The sequence below is a fragment of the Acomys minous genome, assembly GCF_964271855.1.
Source record: "Acomys minous genome assembly, chromosome: 3".
In the NCBI taxonomy this organism is placed as follows: domain Eukaryota; kingdom Metazoa; phylum Chordata; class Mammalia; order Rodentia; family Muridae; genus Acomys; species Acomys minous.
The window spans coordinates 30,615,215-30,638,023 of NC_140485.1; the positions used below are offsets into that span (position 1 = coordinate 30,615,215).

General features: G+C 42.3%; 1 protein-coding gene and 1 long non-coding RNA gene across 8 annotated transcripts in view; one reads left to right on the forward strand and one right to left on the reverse strand.

Moving 5' to 3' along the window:
* The window catches only part of LOC311594124, a 52,762-nt gene that overhangs the window by 26,738 nt on the left and 3,215 nt on the right, over positions 1–22,809 (reverse strand). The window lies entirely within an intron of this gene.
* Positions 1–22,809, forward strand: part of FSIP1 (fibrous sheath interacting protein 1) — a 260,080-nt gene that overhangs the window by 20,781 nt on the left and 216,490 nt on the right. For 5 of the 7 annotated variants that reach the window (XM_084775575.1, XM_084775577.1, XM_084775573.1 and 2 more), the window contains exons 6-10: positions 7,120–7,221; positions 8,094–8,218; positions 10,531–10,641; positions 14,937–15,095; positions 21,945–22,082. In XM_084775575.1, the coding sequence (XP_084631701.1) occupies positions 7,120–7,221; positions 8,094–8,218; positions 10,531–10,641; positions 14,937–15,095; positions 21,945–22,082 (635 nt within the window). The remainder of the gene's footprint in view (positions 1–7,119; positions 7,222–8,093; positions 8,219–10,530; positions 10,642–14,936; positions 15,096–21,944; positions 22,083–22,809) is intronic. The other 2 variants (XM_084775576.1, XM_084775579.1) reach the window with 2 other exon arrangements.

Below are 22,809 nucleotides of genomic sequence, written 5' to 3' on the forward strand. Positions count from 1 at the left end.
TCCTAGCTTGTGTCATGTTGGCATAAGAAGGAACTGCCACACGTGCATCTATTCATAGATCTTTAACTAAATAAAGTGCTTCTGTAAGTAATTTTTTTCTGTAAGTATTTAAAATTTTTTTTTATTTAATTAATTTATTCAGATTACAACTCAATTGTTATCCTATCACTTGTATCCTCCTGTTCCTTCCTCCCTTCCTCCCTCCTGCTTTCACTCTATTCCCCTCCCCTAGGTCTATGACCGAAGGGGGACCTTTCCCCCCACTTTATGGTCATAGGCTATCAAGTCTCATCTTGGTAGCCTTCTTATTCTTCCTTTGAGTGCCACCAGGCCTCCCCACCAACGCTCCTTCATTGCTGTTGGGAATGCAAACTGTACAACCACTTTGGAAATCTATCTGGCCCTTTCTCAGAGAACTGGGAATAGGGCTTCCTCAAGACCCAGCTACCACCGCACAGCAAGGACATATGCTCACAACCATGCTCATAGCAGCCTTATTCATAATAGCCAGAACCTGGAAACAGCCTAAGTGTTGAAGAATGGATAAAGAAACTGTGGTACATTTACACTATGGAATACTACTTAGCTATAAAAAACAAGGAATTCCCAAAATTTGTGGACAAATGGATGGAACTAGAAATGATCATCCTGAGTGAGTTAACCCAGAAGCAGAAAGACTCACATGGTATATACTCACTTATAATTGGACACTAGCCCAAGAGGAATGTCCCATGAAAGTCTTCACTTACCAGGAGATTGGGATAGATGTGAGGACATCCTATTGGGACTCTAGGTAAGAGAAATATAGGAGATGGGGAAACAGAAGGATCCAGAGGGTCCTAGAAACCTACAAGAAGAACATCGTGATGTGTGGATCAGGGCCCAGGGGGCTCTGCTCAAACTATTGCACTAACCAAAGACAATACAAGTAGTAAACATCGAACCCCTACTCTGATCTAGCCAATGGACAGGACATTCTCCACAGTTAATGTGGAGAGCAGGGACTGACCTGTAAGTGTTATTTGGAACATAGGGACCCATGTGTTTCCTTCCCTTGCTGTGACCATGCAACCGTCCACTAGGTGGCAGCACCTAGTTTTAACCTGTTTTTTAAAAGAGCACCGCTTTTAGCCGGGAACTTAGTTTGTCTGGAACTTAAAATTACACAGGTACAGTTAGTTCATAATCATCTTCCGTGAGTGACAGTTTATCAGAGGAGACTATTCTGCCTCTCCTGCAGCTGGCTTCTGTTTCTTCTTTCTTACGAGTCTAGTCTTTACCATTTTTCTCTTAGGCTGTTCAGTTTTAGTCTCTTTATTGTGTCTTCCTGCTATCCTATTTCCCTATGGTGCAATTTTATTAGTATCTATCATTGCATAACAAATTATTTCAGAACCCGGTATATTAAAAAAAAAGGCATTTCTACTCTTAGCATTTCAGCCGTTTGGGAGGAGCATGGCTGCGTGGTTTTGACTAGGTTTCCTCATGACCGCAAGTTGAAGGTCAGTGTTTCTGCCATGTGAAGGAGCTGCTGGAATCTGCCTGAGAATCGGCTCTAAAATTACTCGCAGTGCTTCCTGGGAGATCTTAATTCCCTGCTTACTTTGGGCTTGGAAACTTCTTAAGTTTCTTAATACTGAGTTCCATTGTAGGCTACTTACGTGTCCTTAAAACATGGCTGCTTGTAGCCTTTGACACAGGGAGTAAATACTCACTAAATTGGGTTATTTTTTAGAATTTCCATGATTACTAGGCAAGAATATAGTGTTTCACATACTACTCCCTATATCAGGGAAATTTGGCAGCTTTCACATATTTATTAACTTTCCATTGGTTTTATATAGTTCTTTGCTGTACTGTCTCACTTGGTGACTCTTTCAATATATTTTCAAAAGTTCTAAGTGATATAGAGAAAAGATAGTGACTTTCTATGAATTTATGATTAACTAGATTTATAATTATACCTTGTTATATAGTGTTTTATAATTAACTAGATCATGGTATTCATTCTGATTATCTTTAGTTTGTGTGCCTTGGATCTTGTTAGTTTTGAACATGTCAACCAGCAAACAATGTTAATTTTTGTGTCGTTTTCAATAAACTGTCTTCATTCCCAACACCAACTACAGACTTACTGTTGAAGAATATTCAGTCCATTTCAACAGCTACTTAAGCAGTATACCTTTCTTGATAAAATTAATGTTTTTAAATTAATAGATTTAAATAATAAATCTATCTTTTATTCCTAGGTCAACCCCTGTTGCTAATAGAAGATTATTCTTTTAATTGGTACTGATTTGAATGGCTGAATTTGTTCAGAAGTTTTGTTTCTGTAAAGCAGGACTAGAAGCAGCAAGATGGCTCCGTGGGTAAAGGTGCTTGCTGATCAGGCTGACAAGCTGGGCTCCATCTGCAGAACCTGCATGGTTGAAGCAGAGAACCAGCTCCCTCCACTTGCCCTCTGACCTCCACATGTGTGCTATGGTACAACCATGGCCATATGTATATACACATCTATACACATAAGTAAACAAATAACAAATACATAAACAAAATGTAGCAGGGTTAGGTTTTGTCTCTGTGTGTGAACATTTGCATGGGTGTTATAGGGCCATGTAGGAGTAGTGGGTGCAAAAACCGTCTGGCTCAAATCCTCTCTTGGAGGCCGTTCTCTGACTCTCTCTGGCTTCTTTCATGTCCACTATCCTCTGTTTCCTGGTTCTTCTGGAGACAGTTTGGGCAGGACTCCCTACTCTAGACTTAAAGTTTCTACATACACAATATAATCCACTGATGGACCATCTCAAATCAGTATTTTAATAGTAATTTTTCGTACTGTGTCTTCTTACTATGTCTAATTTGTTTGTTTTTCCCTACTTGGAAAATATAAAGGAAATTAAGAAAAACATAAGGATGATCCTGGTGGTGGTGGCATATGTCTTTAATCCCAGCACTTGGAAAGCAGAGACAGGTAGATCTCTGTGAGTTCAAGGCCAGCCTGGTCTACATAGTGCATTCCAGAACAGCCAAAGCTACACAGAGACACCCAATTTTGAAAAAAACAAACAAACAAAACTAAAACCAAACAATCAAATTCACAGAAAGTTGCAAGGACATTACAGAGTTTTTTTCCCGTATACCCCATCCCATCAGGAGTGCCTATCATGAGTATGGTATGTTTGAAGTCAATCAGTATTGGTATGGCCTTCTTATGCAAAACCCGACTTGATTCATGTCTCTTTAATTCTTATCTAATGTTCTTTTCCTGTCCCAGGATCCCATGCAGGACACTACCTTAAATTATCCCTCATGTTTCCACAGCCTGGTCTTAGTGTGACGCCTCCCACACTTCCCTTGTTTGTAACAGTCTTGGCAGTTTTGAGGTGCAGTGGTCGGGCATTTTGTAGCATGTTCACCAGTTGAAATTGATCTCATGATTTCCCCATGATTAGACTGAATTGCACATTCCGGCTGAAGAAGTGTCTGTCAGAGTTTTCCACTGTAAAGTCACTCCATTTCCCTTTCTTTAAACTGCAACCTCTGTGAGGAAGTAGTTCTATACAGTCTCCATCTGAGGAGTCGGGAGCTATGCTTGGCCTCACTGAAAGCCGAATGTGGGCCTTCATTGGTCCCAATTCTGCAGTGGGTGGGTATCTTCTCTCTTTTACTACTCATTTGTATCAGTATTAGATTACTATTAGTGGATATTACTTTATACTTTGAGTTAGATTTCAATACTACTTGATTGTATGGATTACATTTTCCTATTCTGGCCATTAGATAGTCTCTTAGTTGGTACCTGCATCTCTTTGGCTCATTTCGTCGGTCACTGTGGGGTTTGTTTTGTTTCTCTTGCCAGGCATTATTATTATTTCTTCTTCTTCTCCTCTTCCTCCTCCTCCTTCTCTTCCTCCTCCTCCTCCGCTTCTGACTCTCCTATATTTCCCACCTGCATCTTGGAATCAGCCTTGTCTCTAAGGAGCCTGATTACTGCCACTGGACATCAGGATCTGGATGCCAGGTGCAGTTCCTCTGGGAAAAGAAATGTATGTGCATATACTAACCCTGTATGCACATGTCTTATAAGTATGCCTTGCAGCCATCTCTGTATAAGCTAACTTTGAGTTCACACACAGAGTCATGTGCCTGTGGTCCATCACACTATTATGGCCTAGCCCTCTTGCTTATCTGTATTTCAACAGTGAGAAACTTGTTCCCACTTTCTGCTGTCTCTTTCCTTAATTGTGCAGTTGCATGGTACACAAACAGGATCGTTAACCCCTAGAAAACACTTCTGCCACCCAGACTGTAATCCTCACACTTAGCTTCTGCTGCCTTTAGTCCTATAGACCTCTTTTCCAGACTTAGTTCTGGAGTTAAGCCTGCCTTTACTGTTGGACAAGATTGTCGTCGACATTTGCCGTGCATGTGGATTGTCCAGTCACATTGCTGCATTCCACATGTGGGATTCTTCAATCTCTTAAGTTGTTTTCTTCAAAACTTCTGCAAGCATTGATTTTTATTCTTTAGGCTTTGATGGTGACTGTTCTTTTCAAAGGCACAGAGCTGTGAACTCACCATTCCATAGACTAGTTTTGCTGCTCTAAAAGAACCCATTGTGTGAATCCTCATTCAGCTCTCCTTCCTCCCCACCCTCTAGCTGCCACTATTAAGTTTTACTTTCTTTATGGTTTTGCATCTTTCTTAATTGATTTAGTTTTTAAGAATGTTGTATAATTGGAATTTTCCAGCAAAAGCCTTTCCAGGCTGCATCCTTTCACTTAGAAGCGTTCACCTGTGCCTTTTTCTGACATGGCAGCTAACTTTTTTGTAGGAATAATATCTTTGGTTCAGAATAAATTTGATTTGATTGATTACTACCCATTCTAGTTGCATGTTTGTTGCTGTGAAAAAGTCCCCCGACAAAAAACAATTTAGGGAAGAAAGAACCTTTGCACTTTACAATTCCTGGTTACAGTCCGTCACTGTGAGGAAGCTACAGACGTGGAAGCTTGAGACAGGTGGTCACATCACATCCACAGTCAGGAGGGAGAATGCATGCCCACCTAACTTGTGCTCAGGTCGATTTATCCACTCTTACACAATTCAGGATCCACTGCCTAGGGAATGGTGCTGCCCATAATGGACCAGGTCTTCTTACATCAATTAACGTAAGGCAGTCTACCACAGACATGCCCACAGGACAACACCATGTAGAAAACCCTTACTGAGAGCCTCTTCCCAGGCGATTCTAGGTTGTGCCAAGTTGACAGTTAAAGCTAGCCATCGTTTGTTCCTCAGGAGCTGTCAACCTTTCTTTATGTAGTTATGTAGTTATGTATGTGTGTATATATTTCTTTTGGAGATAGAGACTCTGACTGGGACCTGAGGCTCGATGCTTTAGCAAGACTGATTGGCCAGTGAGTCTCATGGATCTGTCTGTTTCTGTCTCTCCAAAGCTGGGGTTACAGACATGCACCACCACACCCAGCTTTTTTTTTTTTTTTGCGTAGGTTCTAGAGAATGAGCTGAGGTGCTGTGCTTGTGCAGCGGGCACTTTACCACGTGAGCTTTCTTTCTAGTCCCAAAATGTTTAATTTTAATAAAAAACGATTTATCATCTTAAAACTTATGGATAGTATGTAATCTTTTTTGTTTTGTTTTGAGATAGAGTCTCACTGGGTAGCCCTGGTTGGCTTGGAACTCTCTCTGCAGGTCAGGCTGGCCTCTAACTCAGAGATCCCTCTGCTCTGCCTCCTAAGTGATTAAAGGGATTAAAGATGTGTGCCACCATACCTGGCTTGCCATACTTTTTAAAATAAAAGATTTCTGTGGTACAACTGGCAGATTTTGAGGATTGTCTTAGTCACGATTTCTATTGCTATGGGAGAGCACCATGAACAAAAGCAACTTGGGGAGGAAAGGGTTTATTTCAGTTACATTTTCAGGAACAGTCAGGGCAGGAACCTGGAGGTGGGAACTGATGCAGAGGCCATGGAGGAGTGCTGCTCACTTACATTCTCCTCCTGGCTTTCTCGGCTGCCTTCTTGTAGAATCCTGGACCACATGCATGGGGATGATGCCACTCACAATGGGCTGGGCCTTCCCACATACTGTCCATAAGCAAATCTTAGATGTTTTCTTAATTCAGAATCCCTCTTCTCAAATGACTCTAGCTTGTGTGAAGTTGACATAAAACTAGTCAGAACAAAGATAAACTAATTAAATTAGCTGATTTGAGAACATAAAAAAAAAACCCCAAAACAAACCACAGTTAAACAAAAATGTTGAACAATGCATTATCCTATTTCCTTCATGAGAAGAAATTACAAGAGAACACTAACTTCCATGAGTCTCCCAATGTTAAAAAAAAATAGTGTGTATGTGCACGCTAGTGCATGCAGGTAAGTGGGAGTGCGTGCCATCGATTGTGTGTGAAGGTCAGAGGACTTTGTGGAGTCGGCTCTCTCCCTCCGCCTTTACCTGGGATGGAGCTCAGACCATTGGGCTTTTGCACGTGTTGTGGTTTCCCAGAGCTATCTTGCAGGCCTTGCCTTTTGTTTTTTTTGAGACAAGAGTCTTATGTAGCCCAGACTGGCCTTGAACTTGCTGTATCTCAGAGGATGACCTTGAACTCAAACTCCTGGGCTTCTTAGCTTCCTTCCTTATTGCTGGAATCACAGGTATTCACCACCATGCCTTACTCAAGGACATTCTGTTCATAGTTGACTGTACATTTAAAGTCTTCAACTTGGAGGCTCAAAATAAAGGGGAAGGGACAATTCTGTCACCAAGTGTGCACACTGTCGGCACCACAAGCACCGGGATCTGTGCAGGTCATTTCTAGAGACAGGTGATGCCCTAGCATGCTCTCAAGCGTCTAGGGAGGTGCTGTCTGGCCATCTTCTGCAGTTCATTTTCATGGGGGCATGTCCAGAGGATTGCCTGATTGCTATTTCAACTTGGGAGTGACACTGACTTTTTAAAAAAACAGTTCATGTGTATGGAGGGGATTGGGGAATAGTAGAAATAGGAGAATGAGTATTCTGTCCTCTCTTCAAGCAACTGCGTAGAAACTTTATTTTGTGGAGATTGAACAAGTACTTTTTTTTTAACCAGTAGAGCCTTTGCACTGTGAATTTGAAGACGCCCTTTTCTCAGTGTTTGATACCCAGATTCCTCCAGAAACTTATGAAAATCATGTGCAGATTATCGAGAAGGGTATGTTTAATTTGTCTGATTATATACATTGCCACAAGGGGGTGCTGGCTGTATACGGAAACATTTTAGAGTAATGGGCAGGTAAGAAGTAGCTGGAGGTCAAGGTGGGCATAAGGGCTGAGAGTGCAGCTCAGTGGCAGACAACTCTACAAACAGACATGGCATATAGTCCTTTGTGAGTTGGCCCATGTTGGAGTTACTTCCTGAGACTTCATTATTGCATTCTATTACTGGGTCTTTGAAAAAGTAGGCTACAGACCCCCTGTTCCTCTGGCTCCTACAGCCTCCTCTCCCACAACGTTCTCTGTGCCTTCAGTGCAGGAGTTGTCTCATAGATGTCTCATGTGGGGTTAGGTCCCCTACCTTTAGGTGTTCTCTGCATTTTGACTTGTTGTGAGAGAGGGAGACATAGTTTTCTTCTGGGAAGAGCTTCCCAGTTGGTTATCCAAAACTATCCAATATCAAGTGGCCAGCCCTGAAATCACATCATACAAGTAACTTTATGCAGACCGAAGAGGTAGCATTTATATATTTATTTATGTCTCAACAATTAAAGGAGAGAGACAGAGAGCAAGGCAAGTACCTGGTTGGGGAGGTGGTTGGAGGTAGGAAAGAGAAGAGTGAATTATGTAATTATATTTTAATTAAAAATAATTTTAAAAAGGCTGCCGCTAATAGAAAGTTGGCTTATGGAGGATGGGAAGAAAATAAATATAAACCAAAGAAAAAGTCCTTATTATGTTTCTGGGTCTAGATTTAAGAATTATTTCTATGTGTGTTTCTAAAATACATTTTACTGTATACTTGAAGTGAATTTTTTAGTGTGATTCATAACTGTAATTATGAGATCATTTTAAACTTTTCAATACTAGCTTTTACCTGTGATGTGGAAAAAAATGAGCCATTGGTCGAAACAGAAAGGAAACCTTTTCCAAATACGGAAAGGATTGAGCTTAAGAGTAAACACAGCCAGGACTTCATTAAGCGAAACATTGAGGTGGGTATCTCACAGTTGAAGAGGCAGAATGGGGAGTGAGCCAGTGGCCAAAGGGGTCGTAGTGATTTAGTTATTCTCTGTGTGTGAGTGTGGCTGGTGTATGTGCATGTGTGCATATGTGGAGGCACGATCTACCACTCTCTGCTTTATTTTCCTGAGACAGGGTCTCTCACTGGATCTGGAGTGAGGCTGGTGGCTGCCAGGTCCCAGCAATCCTCTTGACAACATTTGCGGTTATAGGCACCCGCATCTCTTTTTATATGGGCACTTGGCATTTGAACTCAGGTCCTCAGGCTTGCACAGCAAGTGCTCCTACCCGCTGAGACATCTCAGCCATTCAGGGTCTTGAAATATGTCTTTCATGAAGATGCATGTGTGCATAATTGATTACATCATGTCTGCCATCTTGCCTGCCCTGCCTTCTATCTCTTTCAGAATTGCAACTAGAATTTATTTTATCACTTAGAAATAGTCCAGTTCCTGAAATGGAAAACAGCTTTCAGCAGTGTTTCCCCTCCAGATTTTAACCTGTACCTCAGGAAAGTGTGTGTGCGTGTGTTTACTTACTGACTCATTTTGTTATAAGACTGATGATGTAGCTACTACATTTAGATCTGGGAGTGGCAAATGTTCCTGGCAGAGCAGCAAGGCTGGCCTGGAGAACCTGATGGTAGTCTGCCCTCCTCTGACCCCCCCATCACTTGTGACCCACATGTGGCCCCTAGTCACTATCCTCCATTGTGTCCTTGATTCAGGCCTTCATCCTTGTTGCACCACAGGTCAGGCCACCTGATTTGGGTTGTCTTTAAAATAGACACAGATCAGTTAGGGGCACAGGGACTCCTGTACTGGCCCTGAGTGTTAATGGATTCATCTACAAGAAATGTCTGTGGGGTATGCAGAAGCTCACGCTAACTCCCTGGACAGCTCGTCACTGGGAAACCACGTTGGTGAGCATAAAGCATCAGCCACAGGAGAGTTTGTTTCAGGCCAGAAGTGTTCTGGCAACTGGCATGCTGTGCCAGGCAGCGTGGTTCCTGAGTCAGTCTGCCACTGCCAGGCTGGCCTCTACTACTCTCAGTGTGTTTAACTTCAGGGAGCCTTCAACTCATCTGCCCTTGTCTCTCCGCTGGCCTGTTGGCTCTCGGTGTACTGTTTCCTTTTCCAAGGACAGTGGGATTTTCCCCATTTCTGAGTTCTTGCTGATCCGCACAATAGTTTCAATGTAGATTCTCCTTCTTTATTTAAGTACTTTATATGCTATTCTAGAAGTTAATAAATTTATTTGTGAGATAAGGTCTCCGGTAGCTCAGGCTGGCCTCAAATTTGATGGGTGGTTGAGGATGACCTTGAACTTCTGATCCCCCTGATCCCCCTGCCTCTACTTCCCAAGCCTAAGCTTACAGGCTTGCACCATGATGCCCAGCTTTATGAGGTACTAGAGATTGAGCCAAGGGCCTTGTGCATGTGAGGCAAATCCTACCAACTGATTTGTGTGCCCAGGCTCCATATTCTAGAAATTAAAAGCAGTTTCATTAAGTGGATGTACAGTACCTTGAAGTATCCAGGAGACCTTTCCCACGTCTCAGCAAATATTTTTATGCTTCTACATTTGCACATCTACATCTTCTATATCTGTACATCTATATCTTTCTCATCTAAATCTATACCTGGAGAGAAATTTGAAATCAGCTTCTATTTAAAAAATTATATGAAGATGACTTCTGAAGTGGTTAATAAGACCTTCCTAGAGCCAGGGAGATGACTCAGTGGGGAAAGGTGCTTGCCCCTAAGCCTGAGTTCTGTTCCTGGACCCAAACAGTAAAAGGAGAGAACTGGATTCAGACCTCCATATATGTGCGGTAGCAAACAAATGTGTGCACGGCGCGCGCGCGCACACACACACACACACACAGAGAAAAGGGCTTGCTTATATTGAAAATATTTTCAGAAAATGATGATTTAGAATAGATTTTTCATGAAATAAAAATTACTTAGCTGGGCGTGGTGGCGCATGCCTTTGATACTAGCACTCAGGGAGGCAGAGGCAGGCATATTGTTGTGAATTCAAGGCCAGCCTGGTCTACAAGCGAGTCCAGGACAGCCACACAGAGAAACCCTGTCTCAGAGAAGACAAAACAAAATAAATAAATAAAATAAAAATAAATAAAAATTAAAAATTACCTAGCAAATTAAAACGTCTAATCTCTCAGATTTTAATTTAGTGTATCTATTTTATAGAATTCTCGTTTGTTTTTACTGGACTACACGTTGCACTGCATGCTTAAATTTCTTACTGATACATCTTGTAGTTGGCCAAGAGTTCAAGAAGCCCAGTGGTCATGATTGACACAGAGAAGAAAAGGCTGGATGAACTCTTGGAAGGCTTAGACGACACAGACTCAGGTCTGTCCAGCTCTGAGGTATGTAAACTTGACTGTCAGTGACTTTTCCTGTCTTCATCTCTATTGTGTCATCAACCTCAGCACAAACTTAGAGTCTCTAGTTAGAAGACATTCTCTGCATTAAACATCCTAATACTTTCAAATATATTCTTGGCCACTTCGTTAACTCTGTAGAGTGGGATGCGAGGTGTAGTTCCTGATGCCATAAGAATGTGTTTCTCTGTGGCCTTATTTCATGCACCCTGGCTTCACAGTATTTAGTGTGGCCTTTGTACTCCTGTAGGATGCTCTTCTGCTCCTGCCCATCTGCTTACTTCACCATCCAGTTCTCTGGAGACCCGGGAAGAGACTCGATTACAGGAGTGAACGAGATACTTGTAGAGCCAGGCAATGGTCCAAAGAGTGTAGCTTTGCACAAGTTTTCCTGTATGGCATGCTTTTTATTTCCACAGAGAAACATGTTCTGTGTTACCTGGAGCACTTGGCACTGTGGTCTGACTTTATTTTCCTTGGCTGAATAAGGATGTTATAGGCTTGGTGCTTCTGCCTTCCCCTTGTCTGGTATCTGTTTGTGTGCCAGATTGCCTGCAGCCAAAGGGGACCCCAGGGCAGTCAGGTGCAGAGGACAGTGTTTACTGGAGGCTCAAGAGCAGTGCATGCACAGAACAGCTGTGGCCACAGGGGTGCTTGCACCAGGAGACACGAAGCTGTGCCTCCATGAGGACCCTGGCTGCCAGGATCCTGCACATTTTTGAGAAAAGCTAGAAAATCAGATTTTAAGGTGGAAGACATGCATTTTTTGTTTTGTTTGTTTTTGTACTTACTTTACCATATTTTATTCTTTTTTTAAAAATACATTTTATTAATTTATTCATATTACATCTCAATTATTATCCCATCCCTTGTATCCTCCCATTCCTCCTTCTCTCCCATCCTCCTCTTACTCCCCTCCCCTATGACTGTGACTGAGGGGGACCTCCTCCCCCTGTATATGCTCATAGGGTATCAAGTCTCTTCTTGGTAGCCTGCTATCCTTCCTCCGAGTGCAATCAGTTCTCCCCATCCAGGGGACGTGGTCATATATGGGGCACCAGAGTTCATGTGAAAGTCAGACCCCACTCTCCACTCAACTGTGGAGAATGTCCTGTCCATTGGCTAGATCTGGGTAGGGGTTCGAAGAAGACATGTGTTTTAAACGTCAACAATTAATTCCTTGGAAACAGTCTATGTGAACAAACATAATGTCACTTCTTTAGCTCCAAATCCAAAGCAAACGCCAGAGTTTTGCTTGGCTTCACTTTACAGACCACCACCGCTGAGGGCCCTGTGGGTGCTGGGGGCAGGGATGGGGTGGGGAGTTGGTAAAATACACTGCTAAGCACCACGAAGTTCTGACTGAATTACTTCAGCTTTTAATAAATCATGGCAATCTCTTAATTTATTAAGAAAAACCACGTAGCAGAATTAGACACCCAGCTTTCATTTTTAGCTATGTTATTAACCATGACTGGGCGAGCCACTTTCTGTTGTTTGGCAGTCAGTATGTGGTCTTTGTCTTCCTCTCTAATTGTTCTTGCTATGCTTCAACAACAAATTTTTGTAATTAATATTGCTTTTGATATATTGGCTTAGTATTTATGTTTTATTCCTCATATTTTAAACTTTATAATATTAATTCAAACAATATCTTTGTTATTTTTAACTATTTTTGTTGGTATTTGGAATGATCACTGATAATATTTGGAATATTTCCTGACTTCAAATTATGTTTTTTTGTTTATTTGTTTATTTTTTATTTTTTGGGGGACAGGGTTTCTTTGTGTGAGAACCCTGACTATCCTAGACTCACTTTGTAGACCAGGCTGGCTTCAAACTCACAGAGATCCATCTGCCTCGGCTTTCCGAGACTTGGGATTAAAGGTGTGTGTCACCATGTCAGGCTCAAATTATCTATTTTAATGGCCATATTTGATTTGTTTTATTTACTTACTCTTTTCCTCTCATATTATTTGGGAATCAAATTCTGTTTCTGACCTGGTATTGTTATTATACCTCAACTTCAGAAGTAGTCCTCAAAATGTCACATCCTGAGCAGACTGTGTCTGTGGTAGGATTGCTCTCTGCTGGATATGTTGAAATCATTGGAAATTTTAGTTTCTACCTTTGAAACTCAAAAATGTAAAAGATTTTTTTTAACCTTTGAAATAGTATGTTTCCTGTATTCTAGGAATTATTTTTTAATTGTGTATGTTCGTAGTGACTGTGTACGGTGCTGTGTGTGTACGGCCGTGTATGTGAATGTGGGGGCTGCAGACCGATGCCTCTGCGGCCTCCTTTGTAGCCAAGTGGGTTTTACAGTGGAACCCAGACCACTCACTTCTTTGCTAATGAGTGGGTGAGCCTGGCTGGGGTAAGCAGGTTCCTAGGTTGCCTGCTTGAACCCTAACTGGAAAAGTGGCTACAAAGATCATCTCTGGTTTCCATCTCAGGAAGGTGAGGCTCCTGTAAGCCAGAGAGTGTAAGCTTCCCACCCAGGCCAATGGTGTGTAGGTGGGGCTTGCTAGGCAGACAGCGCCAGATAATGCTACCTTCTATTTAATATATGAAATTTCTTTCTGCTACTGCCTGGTGCCTGGACACCAATGCTTCTGTGGGGTTTAATCAATAGGTTCTTTAACTCTAGTTCACTAAAAATTTCACTCAGGCAAGAGCCTTAAATTAATTGCTATTTAGTAATTGATTCTATAATTTAAGTTTTGGTAATTATTTATCACTTATATCATTCAGTATTTATACCCGTTTTATATGGAAAAATAATAAACCAGTTTGTTATTTGTGACTAATTAGGTAAAAATTCCTTATATTTTTAGACTTTTTACAGTTATTTCTTTACTATACATAACACAACATTGTAATAAACATTAGGTCAGTTTTCTGGGGTGCAGATACAACAATTGAGTGCCACTGTGGCTCTCCCTTGTTCCTGGGGTTTTGGCCATTGGTCCTCAGGAACAAGGGAGCAGAGGGGATGAACTGGGGCTTCTGTGATCTATGAGCACAAACAGAAATAACCTTCCAGGATCACTGGTGAGGAGGCAGATCATTTTTTTTGGGGGGGGGAGGGGGGATAAAAGAGGGCTTTGTAGAACTTTAGGGAGGTGGTAGGGAAATCCAAGGTGGGCAAATGTCATTGGCTGCAGGGCTAAGATACTGAGATGCCTCATTAGCATGCGGAGGTATTCCAGCAATCCCAGGTTCTTCCTGGAGAAACGGAGGTGGACCTATAATTTCCCTAAGGACTATATGACATTATTCAGGTAAAGGATATGGGGATTCGGGCCCCCCAGATCAGGCAGAGAAGAAGGAGCCCTGCTGACAAAGGGAGTCCTCCGTTTCACCGAGCCCAGGGCGTTCTGGTTATGATGGACTACAGCCTTAGTAGTGGGGTCCAGCACAGTACTTTGCACACCTTGTTTCATTTTTGCTGCCATGGGTCTGAGAAGTCCTGCAGTGCAGGTCTCTGCGCCTGTTCAGGTTGATTTGCCTTTGCTGGGTAAATACTGATGCACAGTAAACCTTTGGTATGGCATTTTTGAGTGGATACTATAAATGGATCTTATTTTTTAAAGATTTATTTTCATTTGTATGTATATATGCATACCGTGTAAGTGTGTATGCTCACAGAGGCCAAAAGAGGGCATTGGATCTCTTGGAGGTGCAGTTGTAGGGTTGAGTTCCGTGATGTGGGTGCTGGGACCCAAACTCAGTTTCTTTGCAGAAGCAGCCCCAGCTCTTAACCACTGAGCCATCTTAGCGGCTCCTGCAATTGGCTGAGACTCAGCTACTCGGTTACAGTAGCATACTGTTAGGTTATAGTTGCTTATATTTTAAGGTAGGTGTAGTTCTCTGTACATGAAGACTCTGGGCGAAATTTATTTGGGCATGGAGGCTGGCTAGGCCAAATTTTGGTTCATTGGGATAAAGTTTGAAAATACCATATTCACAATCGGTTAAAGCTGATTTCTTCTCAACATGTCATAGTTTTTTGTTTTATGTTTTTTTTCTTCCCCTCTAAAGTGGAAGAGTGATCATGTGGAAGAGATCTGACTGAGCGACTCCACAGAGACCACCAGTAGACACTTTGTCCAGGCTGGGAAGAGAATAAAACCCTAACCTTCACTTACTTTTTTCTCCCCAGTGTCCGTGGTGTGGTGCGGTGTTGTGTTTTGTAAGCTCGAGTGGAGAGGTCTAAAAGGGATGTTTTGAAACAGTCGTGGCATGGGAATGACCTGGTCACCTTGGTTTCCTCTTAGGGCGATCAGTGTGGCTGCCTGGTCCCAGGAGAAGGCTATACCCTTGCAGCCACTGAGTCTCAGCAACTTGCTGAGATTGACACAAAGCTTCAGGAACTCTCTGTAGTTTCTCCAACCGTCTTCAGCCTTTCTCCAAGACTCGAAAGTCAGAGCAATCAGGTATTTTTTGTTTTGAGGGGGGATGGGGAGTTGAGACAGGTCTCTCTATGTATTACTGGCTGTCCTGGAACTCACTATGGAGACCAGACTGGCCTCAAACTCACAGAGATCTGTCTCCACCTCCCAAGTGCTGGGGTTAAAGACATGCATGCGTATAAGGTTTGGTATGGTGTGCGTAGCTCAATAGCATGCAGACGGCTCAGGCTAATGCATGCGGAAGCTACTGCACATACTTTCTAATCTTAACTAAAGAGCGTTCTTCCCAATTTCTCTTCTATGAGTACAGCTGCAAACATTTTAGTTCGCTCAGCAGGGTACGGTTTTTTTTTTTTTTTTTTTTTTGGTTATTTCTACTTTTTAAGCATTTTTCTTTCAATTGGGAATTTACTGGGATGGGGCAATTGAGAAGCTACTTATTTTAATATTATCATATCTTTATGCCTTAAGATAGTTCTTGCTCATGATTAGAGAGAAGGAAGAGAAGTAGTAGCATTCATTAGTCACCAACGACCTTTCTTGTCCTTGTTCCTTTGGTGTGAGCAGAGCCAGTCATGTGCCCCTTCCTCTGCCATCTTCTTCCGGCTCCTGTAATAGCAGGAGTGAAGCTGTACTGTGGGAATGTCTCTCGGACAGCTCTGAAATAAGTGGGAATGGCTCCCTCCAAGAGTCTTTTACAAAGTGTAGAGTGCAGAGCACAGAAGAGGGCAGTGCTTTACACAGCAAGGTTCCCTCCTTGCTCCTCCACATTTCAGCTCCATAAGGCCTCTCTTTTGGGGGTTGGGTGGTGGTATGAAGTAAAGAGAAAATGTCTCAGTTGTGTGTGTCTCTGTGTGTGTGTGTGTGTGTGTGTGTGTGTGTGTGTGTGTGTGTGTGAGAGAGAGAGAGAGAGAGAGAGAGAGAGAGAGAGAGAGAGAACTTGCTATTTCTCTTCCCGCTTTGTAAAAGTCTCACCAAATCATTATTCATAGTTATTGATGACTCTGGGTTTTTTTCCATTGTTCAAAGATTTAAGAATCAGTAACTTCTAGCAAGTCCATTCTAGAAGATATTGGTTGCTAACTGGAAGTTAGAGATCTGGATGTGGACCAGTTGGAAACTACCCCAGCCAAAGAAACTGTCAAGATGGCAGTCTCAGCTTCTAAGGGCCAGGAGGGGCCATTCCTAACCCCTGGAGGCAGAGGCATTGTTTCCAGCACTAACTGTGGTTGGGGTCAGAGTTCACAGGAAGAGAGGACTGGAATACTCATTGTAGTTGAATGCACCCTGGGACTTTGATACAAGGTACTGGAGTGTGGTTTGCTTGTTGTACTGGGCTCTGCTTCTCAATAAGAGGCAGTTAAGCTGGGCAGTCAGACTGTGCAGAGGTCACTCTGCTCTTTTCCTGTGTCGTCTGACTTGCTGTTGATGGGGGTCTAGGGGAGCTGTGATCTAGAGCCTCAGCAGTGTCCCTGAAGACAAGCTGCCCTTGTCCTGGCTGCCAGGTGTTCTTCTTGAACGAGGCTGAGAATTTAGAGATCTGTTCAGGCTTTAGAATATGAAATACTCAATGAGTTTCTGCTAGCTTTTGTTATTATCTACATCACATTTTCAGAGTTCACATTACAGTTCAGATAAATTATTTAAAACATAATGAAAAAGGAAAATGAATGTACAACCTTGTTGGTGCAGGCTGAGATCTTATGGGAAACAACACTTTTTTTTTTTAAACAAAGGAAAGAGAAAATTGCACTTTGGGTTCCCACTGAATGCATGTACAGACCAGGAGCATAATAGTTGCTGAAAAGAAAAAAGTGATGCTTCTTCTACGCAAACAGCATATCAGTTGGACTTGGGTTCTGTTTCTTCTTGGAGCTTCTAGCTCAAACCAGCACTGCACACTTAACTTTCAAGTAGAAATACAAGCCCTGGAAAATTATGTCATGTTAAGTATTTTTGGATTGTGCCATCATCTGAGTAGGTGCACTGAGAAGAACGCATAGCTCTTTATCTCCATGTAGTTGGTGAATGAATAGGCTCCAGTCTGTCTTTGTGCACAAACACTTAGCGTTTAAAGTCAGGTTATTTCCATTCTTCTGTAGACTATTAGGCTTATCAGTAGCTTTTCTTCATGAACCTTTAGAATGATGTCTTTTAAGTGGAATTTAAATTCCTACTTAAAAAGACATTTGTGTGTGTGTGTGTGTGTGTGTGTGTGTGAGAGAGAGAGAGAGAGAGAGAGAGAGAGAGAGAGAGAGAGAGAGAGAGAGAGAGAGAGAGAGAGAGAGATATGCAGGTGCTAGCAGAGGCCAGATGAGGGCATCAGAGCCTTGAACCTGGAGTTACGGGCTCACAAGAACAGCAAGCACTTTTAACACTGAACCATCTCCCAGTCTCTAAATTTCTACTTTCAAGATAATTCAACAAACATTAATGAGGGCTTACTGTATATTAGGAGTTACAGGGCCTTAGAGATAAGTCAGGCACATGGGCTACTTTGGAGTACAAAAGCTTCAAGTAACATTATTTAGACTGAGTGTGTTATATTTAGGAATATATATATATATTCCTAATATATAGTATATAGGAATATATATGTATTGCATATACATTATGCATGTAAGAAACAATAAAATAACGAGTCCCATGAGTTTGAAGGAGAGAGAGGAAGGGGAGTTTGAAAGAGACAAAGGAAGACAGTATATGGGAGAGCTTAGAGGGAGGAAGGGGAAGGGGGAAATGATTTAATTATATCGAAGATAAAAGGAAAAATGGAAAAACATTTAAAAGCCTTGTTTAATGTCTTAGCATTGCCTTGTACCCTGGACTGGGGCACTGATTAGTGGTTCTGTAAATCCTCCATTTCACCATTTAGAAAGTGCAAGCAGTAGGCCCTGGATGCCTCAGACATTCCCACAGCTGCCTGCACAGCATGAGAACCTGACTTTGATTCCCAGACCCCACTTCAGAAAAGCCACAGAAGCCTCCAGCACATAGCACAAGGCTGGAGCCGGTGGCTCTGGGGCCAGTAGATTCACAGGTGGCTTTCCTTAGGCCCACAGAGGGTTTACAAATGCTTGTACTAAACATTTAAAAGGTAGTTGAATTCAAATGAAAATGATTTCTAGTTTTTCCTTGACAAGTTAGAACGTATGAGCATACTTCCCCTGATTCCTTGGTGCCGGCTTGGCGACTGCATCGAGCTGGGTAGCAGGAATTGTTTGCTCTGGCTTCCCATTTTCCTGTCAACTTACCATTCTGTATCATGTTGTCAAGAAAATGGTTTTCTGGATAAATTGAGACACGGGCTCCCTGACGCAGCTGCTGTGGTTTCTATGCGATGTTAAGCCGGTAGGCATGCTTTGAGGGTCTCTAGAAATGATCAGAAATTACCAAAGCTCTGGTCATTTCAGGAGGTATGGGAAGCATCACACTTCTCCTGGCCCTTAGCAGTGTGCTGGTTGTGCCTGTCCTTATGTTAATCTTGTGCCTGGTGTGCTTAACTACTGAAAACATTTAAAAGCAGCATTTGCCTTCTCCTCTGTGGAAACAAAGAATGTTTGATTTCTGCTGTTGCTGTAATATTAACACTGTCATATGCTTGTAGTTTTCTCATGTGCTTTGAATTCCCATTTTATGGAAGCCAGAGAACCAGTCGGAACAGTTTTTGTTGATAAGATCTGTGGATTAGCTGTGCCTACCTGTGCTTATTTATCTCGTGACTCGCCAGTGAGCCAGCCAGTTCTTTCTCCATATTGGAAATCACCCTATAAAGTTGAGTGATGGCATGTAACTTTGCTTTTCTCATTTGTAGATAGATTAGAGTCCAGCTTTCTGCAGAAATATCTATGATATGAGAGTTGTGTAACATTCCCTTTCTTAAATCCTCAGCAACTGGATTCAATAATAAATGCTTTTCTTTTTGGCTCTTGTAAAGACATAGAGTTTATTCATCTCTCATGCAATCCGTCTTACTAAATCTAGAATTCCACTTCATGGTTAGAGGGTTTTTCTTTTTTTTTTTTTTTTTGTTAAAGGAGAGTTTTCAGAAGTTGCTCTCACTGACAAGAGATATTTCTTTGTTCTCAAACCAGCTAACTTAATTGAATATAATGTCCCCCAACTTGATTTATTATCCTGTGCTTGGAATATTAATTCTATCACACACAGTTTGGTAAAACTAAACACAACAAACAAAACAAAACAAAACACCACTCTTACTGTTTGAAGAGATTTGCACTGATAGTCATCTTCTTTCTTGCCAGGCTTACACCACTGTTGACAGCAACAATGAAGTTAGTGTGTTTCTTTCTCAACACTAGCTGCGATTTAGGAGCAGTAGGCCTCTCTTTGATGTGTAATCCTGAAAAATGTATACAGCCCAGTCCATTCCCCCTGGCTTTAATGCACAGGTTCAGAGCAGGAATCCAGTTACCACTCAGGCTTTGCTGGTTACAAGCCCTGCAGAAACCGTGTCTCAGGAGCACCCTAGTTTTCACTAAAGAACAAATACGAACTTACTTCAGGAGTCCTTGCTGCTGGAGCCAGGCTGTCAGAATTCTCATTTAGACCTGGGAAATAGCTTTTGCCCCCATTTTTACATGTTGTTTTGAATTTTATGTTTGTTTTCCCATGATGCCTCCAATGCCAGGAAGTTTTCTTTCATTTCATGGTAACCTTCCAAGGTGATAAAAACAGTCTGTTGGAAAGATTTTCTTCACTACATTTGGGCAGCTGATCCATGTGGGACAAGAAATAGGAGTGACTTCTAGACATACAGGCCTAGACATGCTGGGTGGCTGACTTTACCCATGCCCATCTGTATCCTTAATGCATGCCTTCTTTGAATATCAAATAACTTAGTGAGCTCTGAGTAAGAGCCTTTATATTTGGCTCATGAAAAATGAGTTTTCTCAGCTTCAAAGGCCTCTGTTGGCTCAGCTAACATGATAGATATTTTTAAAGGATAAACTCAGAATCTCTTGGCAATCAATTAGTCAGAATGACAAATATCAATTTACCTCAGGGTAATCTCACCTTGTGATGCCATTAGACACTCCAAGTACATCACAGAGAACCTTGGCTGAATTCTCTGTAAAATCCTTGACTGTCTCAGGGCCACAGAAATAATCCATTGCTTGGAGAATCTGCTGAATTAATTCTCAAATATGATGAAGACAGTCTGGCTATTGTTTGCTGTCAGAAAAGAACTCCCCAGCACCAGGCTTTTGTTGGATCTGCAGTGTGGTCACTTGACAGCAGCAGCAGTTAATTTTTGTCTAATTGCTTCCTCTTGACCTGCGTTCATTACATGGTATTCTGCAGACACTTGACCAATTGCGCTGTCCGAGAGCATGTGTAAGGAGAGGTCTCACATACCCTCCCCTGTGAGTGCAGAGGATGCAGAGCAGGCAGTAGAAGTTATTACCTGGGAAGAGGATGTGGCATCCTAATTGTCCGCCTCATTGTTCTCCCGTGCCATCTGTTCTAATAATTTCTGTTTGGGTTACCCTCTATCCTTAATCCCAAAATACTGTCTAAGGTTGTTCACTGGGCCATTTCTTTTATGTGGAACTTCGGGGTTCCTCCCCTGGGCCCATATGGCTCTTTGCTCTCTCATGGCGAGTCTCTTCCTTCCTCCTCCTCCGGTTTCGTCTGCTTCTTCTTCCCAAGATCCTCTCTGTCCCCAAAACCTTTGTCATGCTTACTTTCCTCCAGCCCTGCCCAGGTACTTGTCAAACAGGGAGGCAAGGTTAAATGGCAATACTTGGGTACATGATAGTCTGCAGTAAGAGTCTCATGGGGCAAGCAACTAACAAATACAAAGTGCTAGGCCGTACCCCAACAACCTAGAAATGCTATTACTCTTGAGCAACTATGCTCCTGCCAAGAACAGTGTGATTGAGAGCCACAAAGCTGTCACGAAGCGCTTCCTGTATATAGTGCTTCCTATATTCCAGAGCTATGCCCGGCTTGTTGGGTGCGGAGACTTGCCGCCTGATGACGTCTGGCCAGGTCTCCTTTTCATTTCAAGCTGATAAGGCTGGAGCTCATAGAGGCTTACTTACTTCAGTAATGGCGTCTTAGGAGCCAGGTAGAGCCAACATTGAAAGCTTCTGATGCTGCCAAATCCAGTTTCTTCCTGTTATTATACACCTGTCTCTAGAAACAAGGACAGAGAGTTCTAAAATGTATACGTAACCGCAGCAGCTGTGGTTACCTGCGCGATCTCATACAGCCCAGGTTCCAGCGTAGATGGCAGAAGAACTCATGAGGCCCACTCCTAACTGACGGTCACTGGTGATTGACAGCTGCCGGGGGCGGAGCTGTCGCCGCTGGGAGATTGCTCATGCTTCAGTGGATGCCTACCCCAGTCAGTGCACATCTAGGCGGTGCTAAATAGAGTTAGTGGGCGTGAAGTTGGGAGATGGGCATGGATTTTTTGGGGGGCGGGGAGACCCACAGGGAGTTGGAGGAGTGAATGGGGAGTGGTTATGCTCGTATTTTATTGTATATGTGTATGAAATTTGCAAAGAATTTGAGAAATTCAAGACAGAAATGAAAAACAAAATGTATGTGATAAAGCTGAGGCCCAGACAGACTTCAGTTTGTCTGCTGAGCAGAGAGTGGGGCTCAGGCTTCTGTGTGGCCGTGGTCCTTTTGAATGTACCGTCCCACTTTTCAGATGACATCAGACACTGAGTTTATCTTTTGATTTGCTTTATGTGTATTTGGACTTTTACTTACTCAAATAGGAAAACTGAAAATAATTATAAACGTGATTGAGCAACGCAGTCAGTCGACCTTTGCGCCTCAGTCACATTGGAGGGTCTGTGACCAGCCTCTGAGTGAACTCCTTTACTTTTAAATTAGGAACCTCTTCCCGATGAAGAAAAAAATACAGAAGCAACTCCAGGAGAAAAGGTACTCCGGGACAACAAAGAGCAACGGGATCGGCAGTGTCGGCTGAGAGCCATCGATGGAAAGCTGAGGGCGATCAGTGAGCAGCAGGTGCGGTCCCTCTGTCCAAAGCCTGAGCGTAGCCATTCAGCGCACTAAGACAAAACGTGCAGCTAGCTTGTTTTTATGTTGAATTGGGCATGAGAACTTGCCAGAGTTCAAATAAGAGCTAAGAATAGTGATTCATAGGATTTAAGATATTATGATATGGTAATTTACATAATATAACCTGGAAAATGCTATCTGAACTCAGATAATGACCCATAAACTTAATGGTCTGTGTCTAACAGCAACACACGATTTCTTGTGGAAAATTTTTAGTTTTTAAAAAAGGCCACTTTTATGAATTAACTTTAATGTTTAAATATTTATACCTTTTGTTTACAATACATTGTTAACTTTAATACAGTATAAATTTAAAGCTTTTTGCTTATTCTTTTTGCTTTTAATTTGAAGCTGTATCATTATTGATGACAGGTTCTTATTTTTTTTATTTTGAGTTAGAGTCTCACTATGTAGCACAGTCTGGCCTTGAACTTGGTGTTTAGGGAAAGAAGGGATTACTTCAGTTTATAGTTTGAGGGACTATGGCAGGGACAATGATGTGGTTGTGAGAGTGGCTTTAGCCACTAACTGTGGCAGCAGGAGCCAGAGGCAGATGGTCACATGCACCTGAAGTCAGGAAGCAGAGAAGATGGACAGCCTCTGAAGGATGGCTTCCGGGAAGCATGGCTTCCGGGAACTGCTTACTCTGCAGTATTCCCTTATTCTTGAGCCT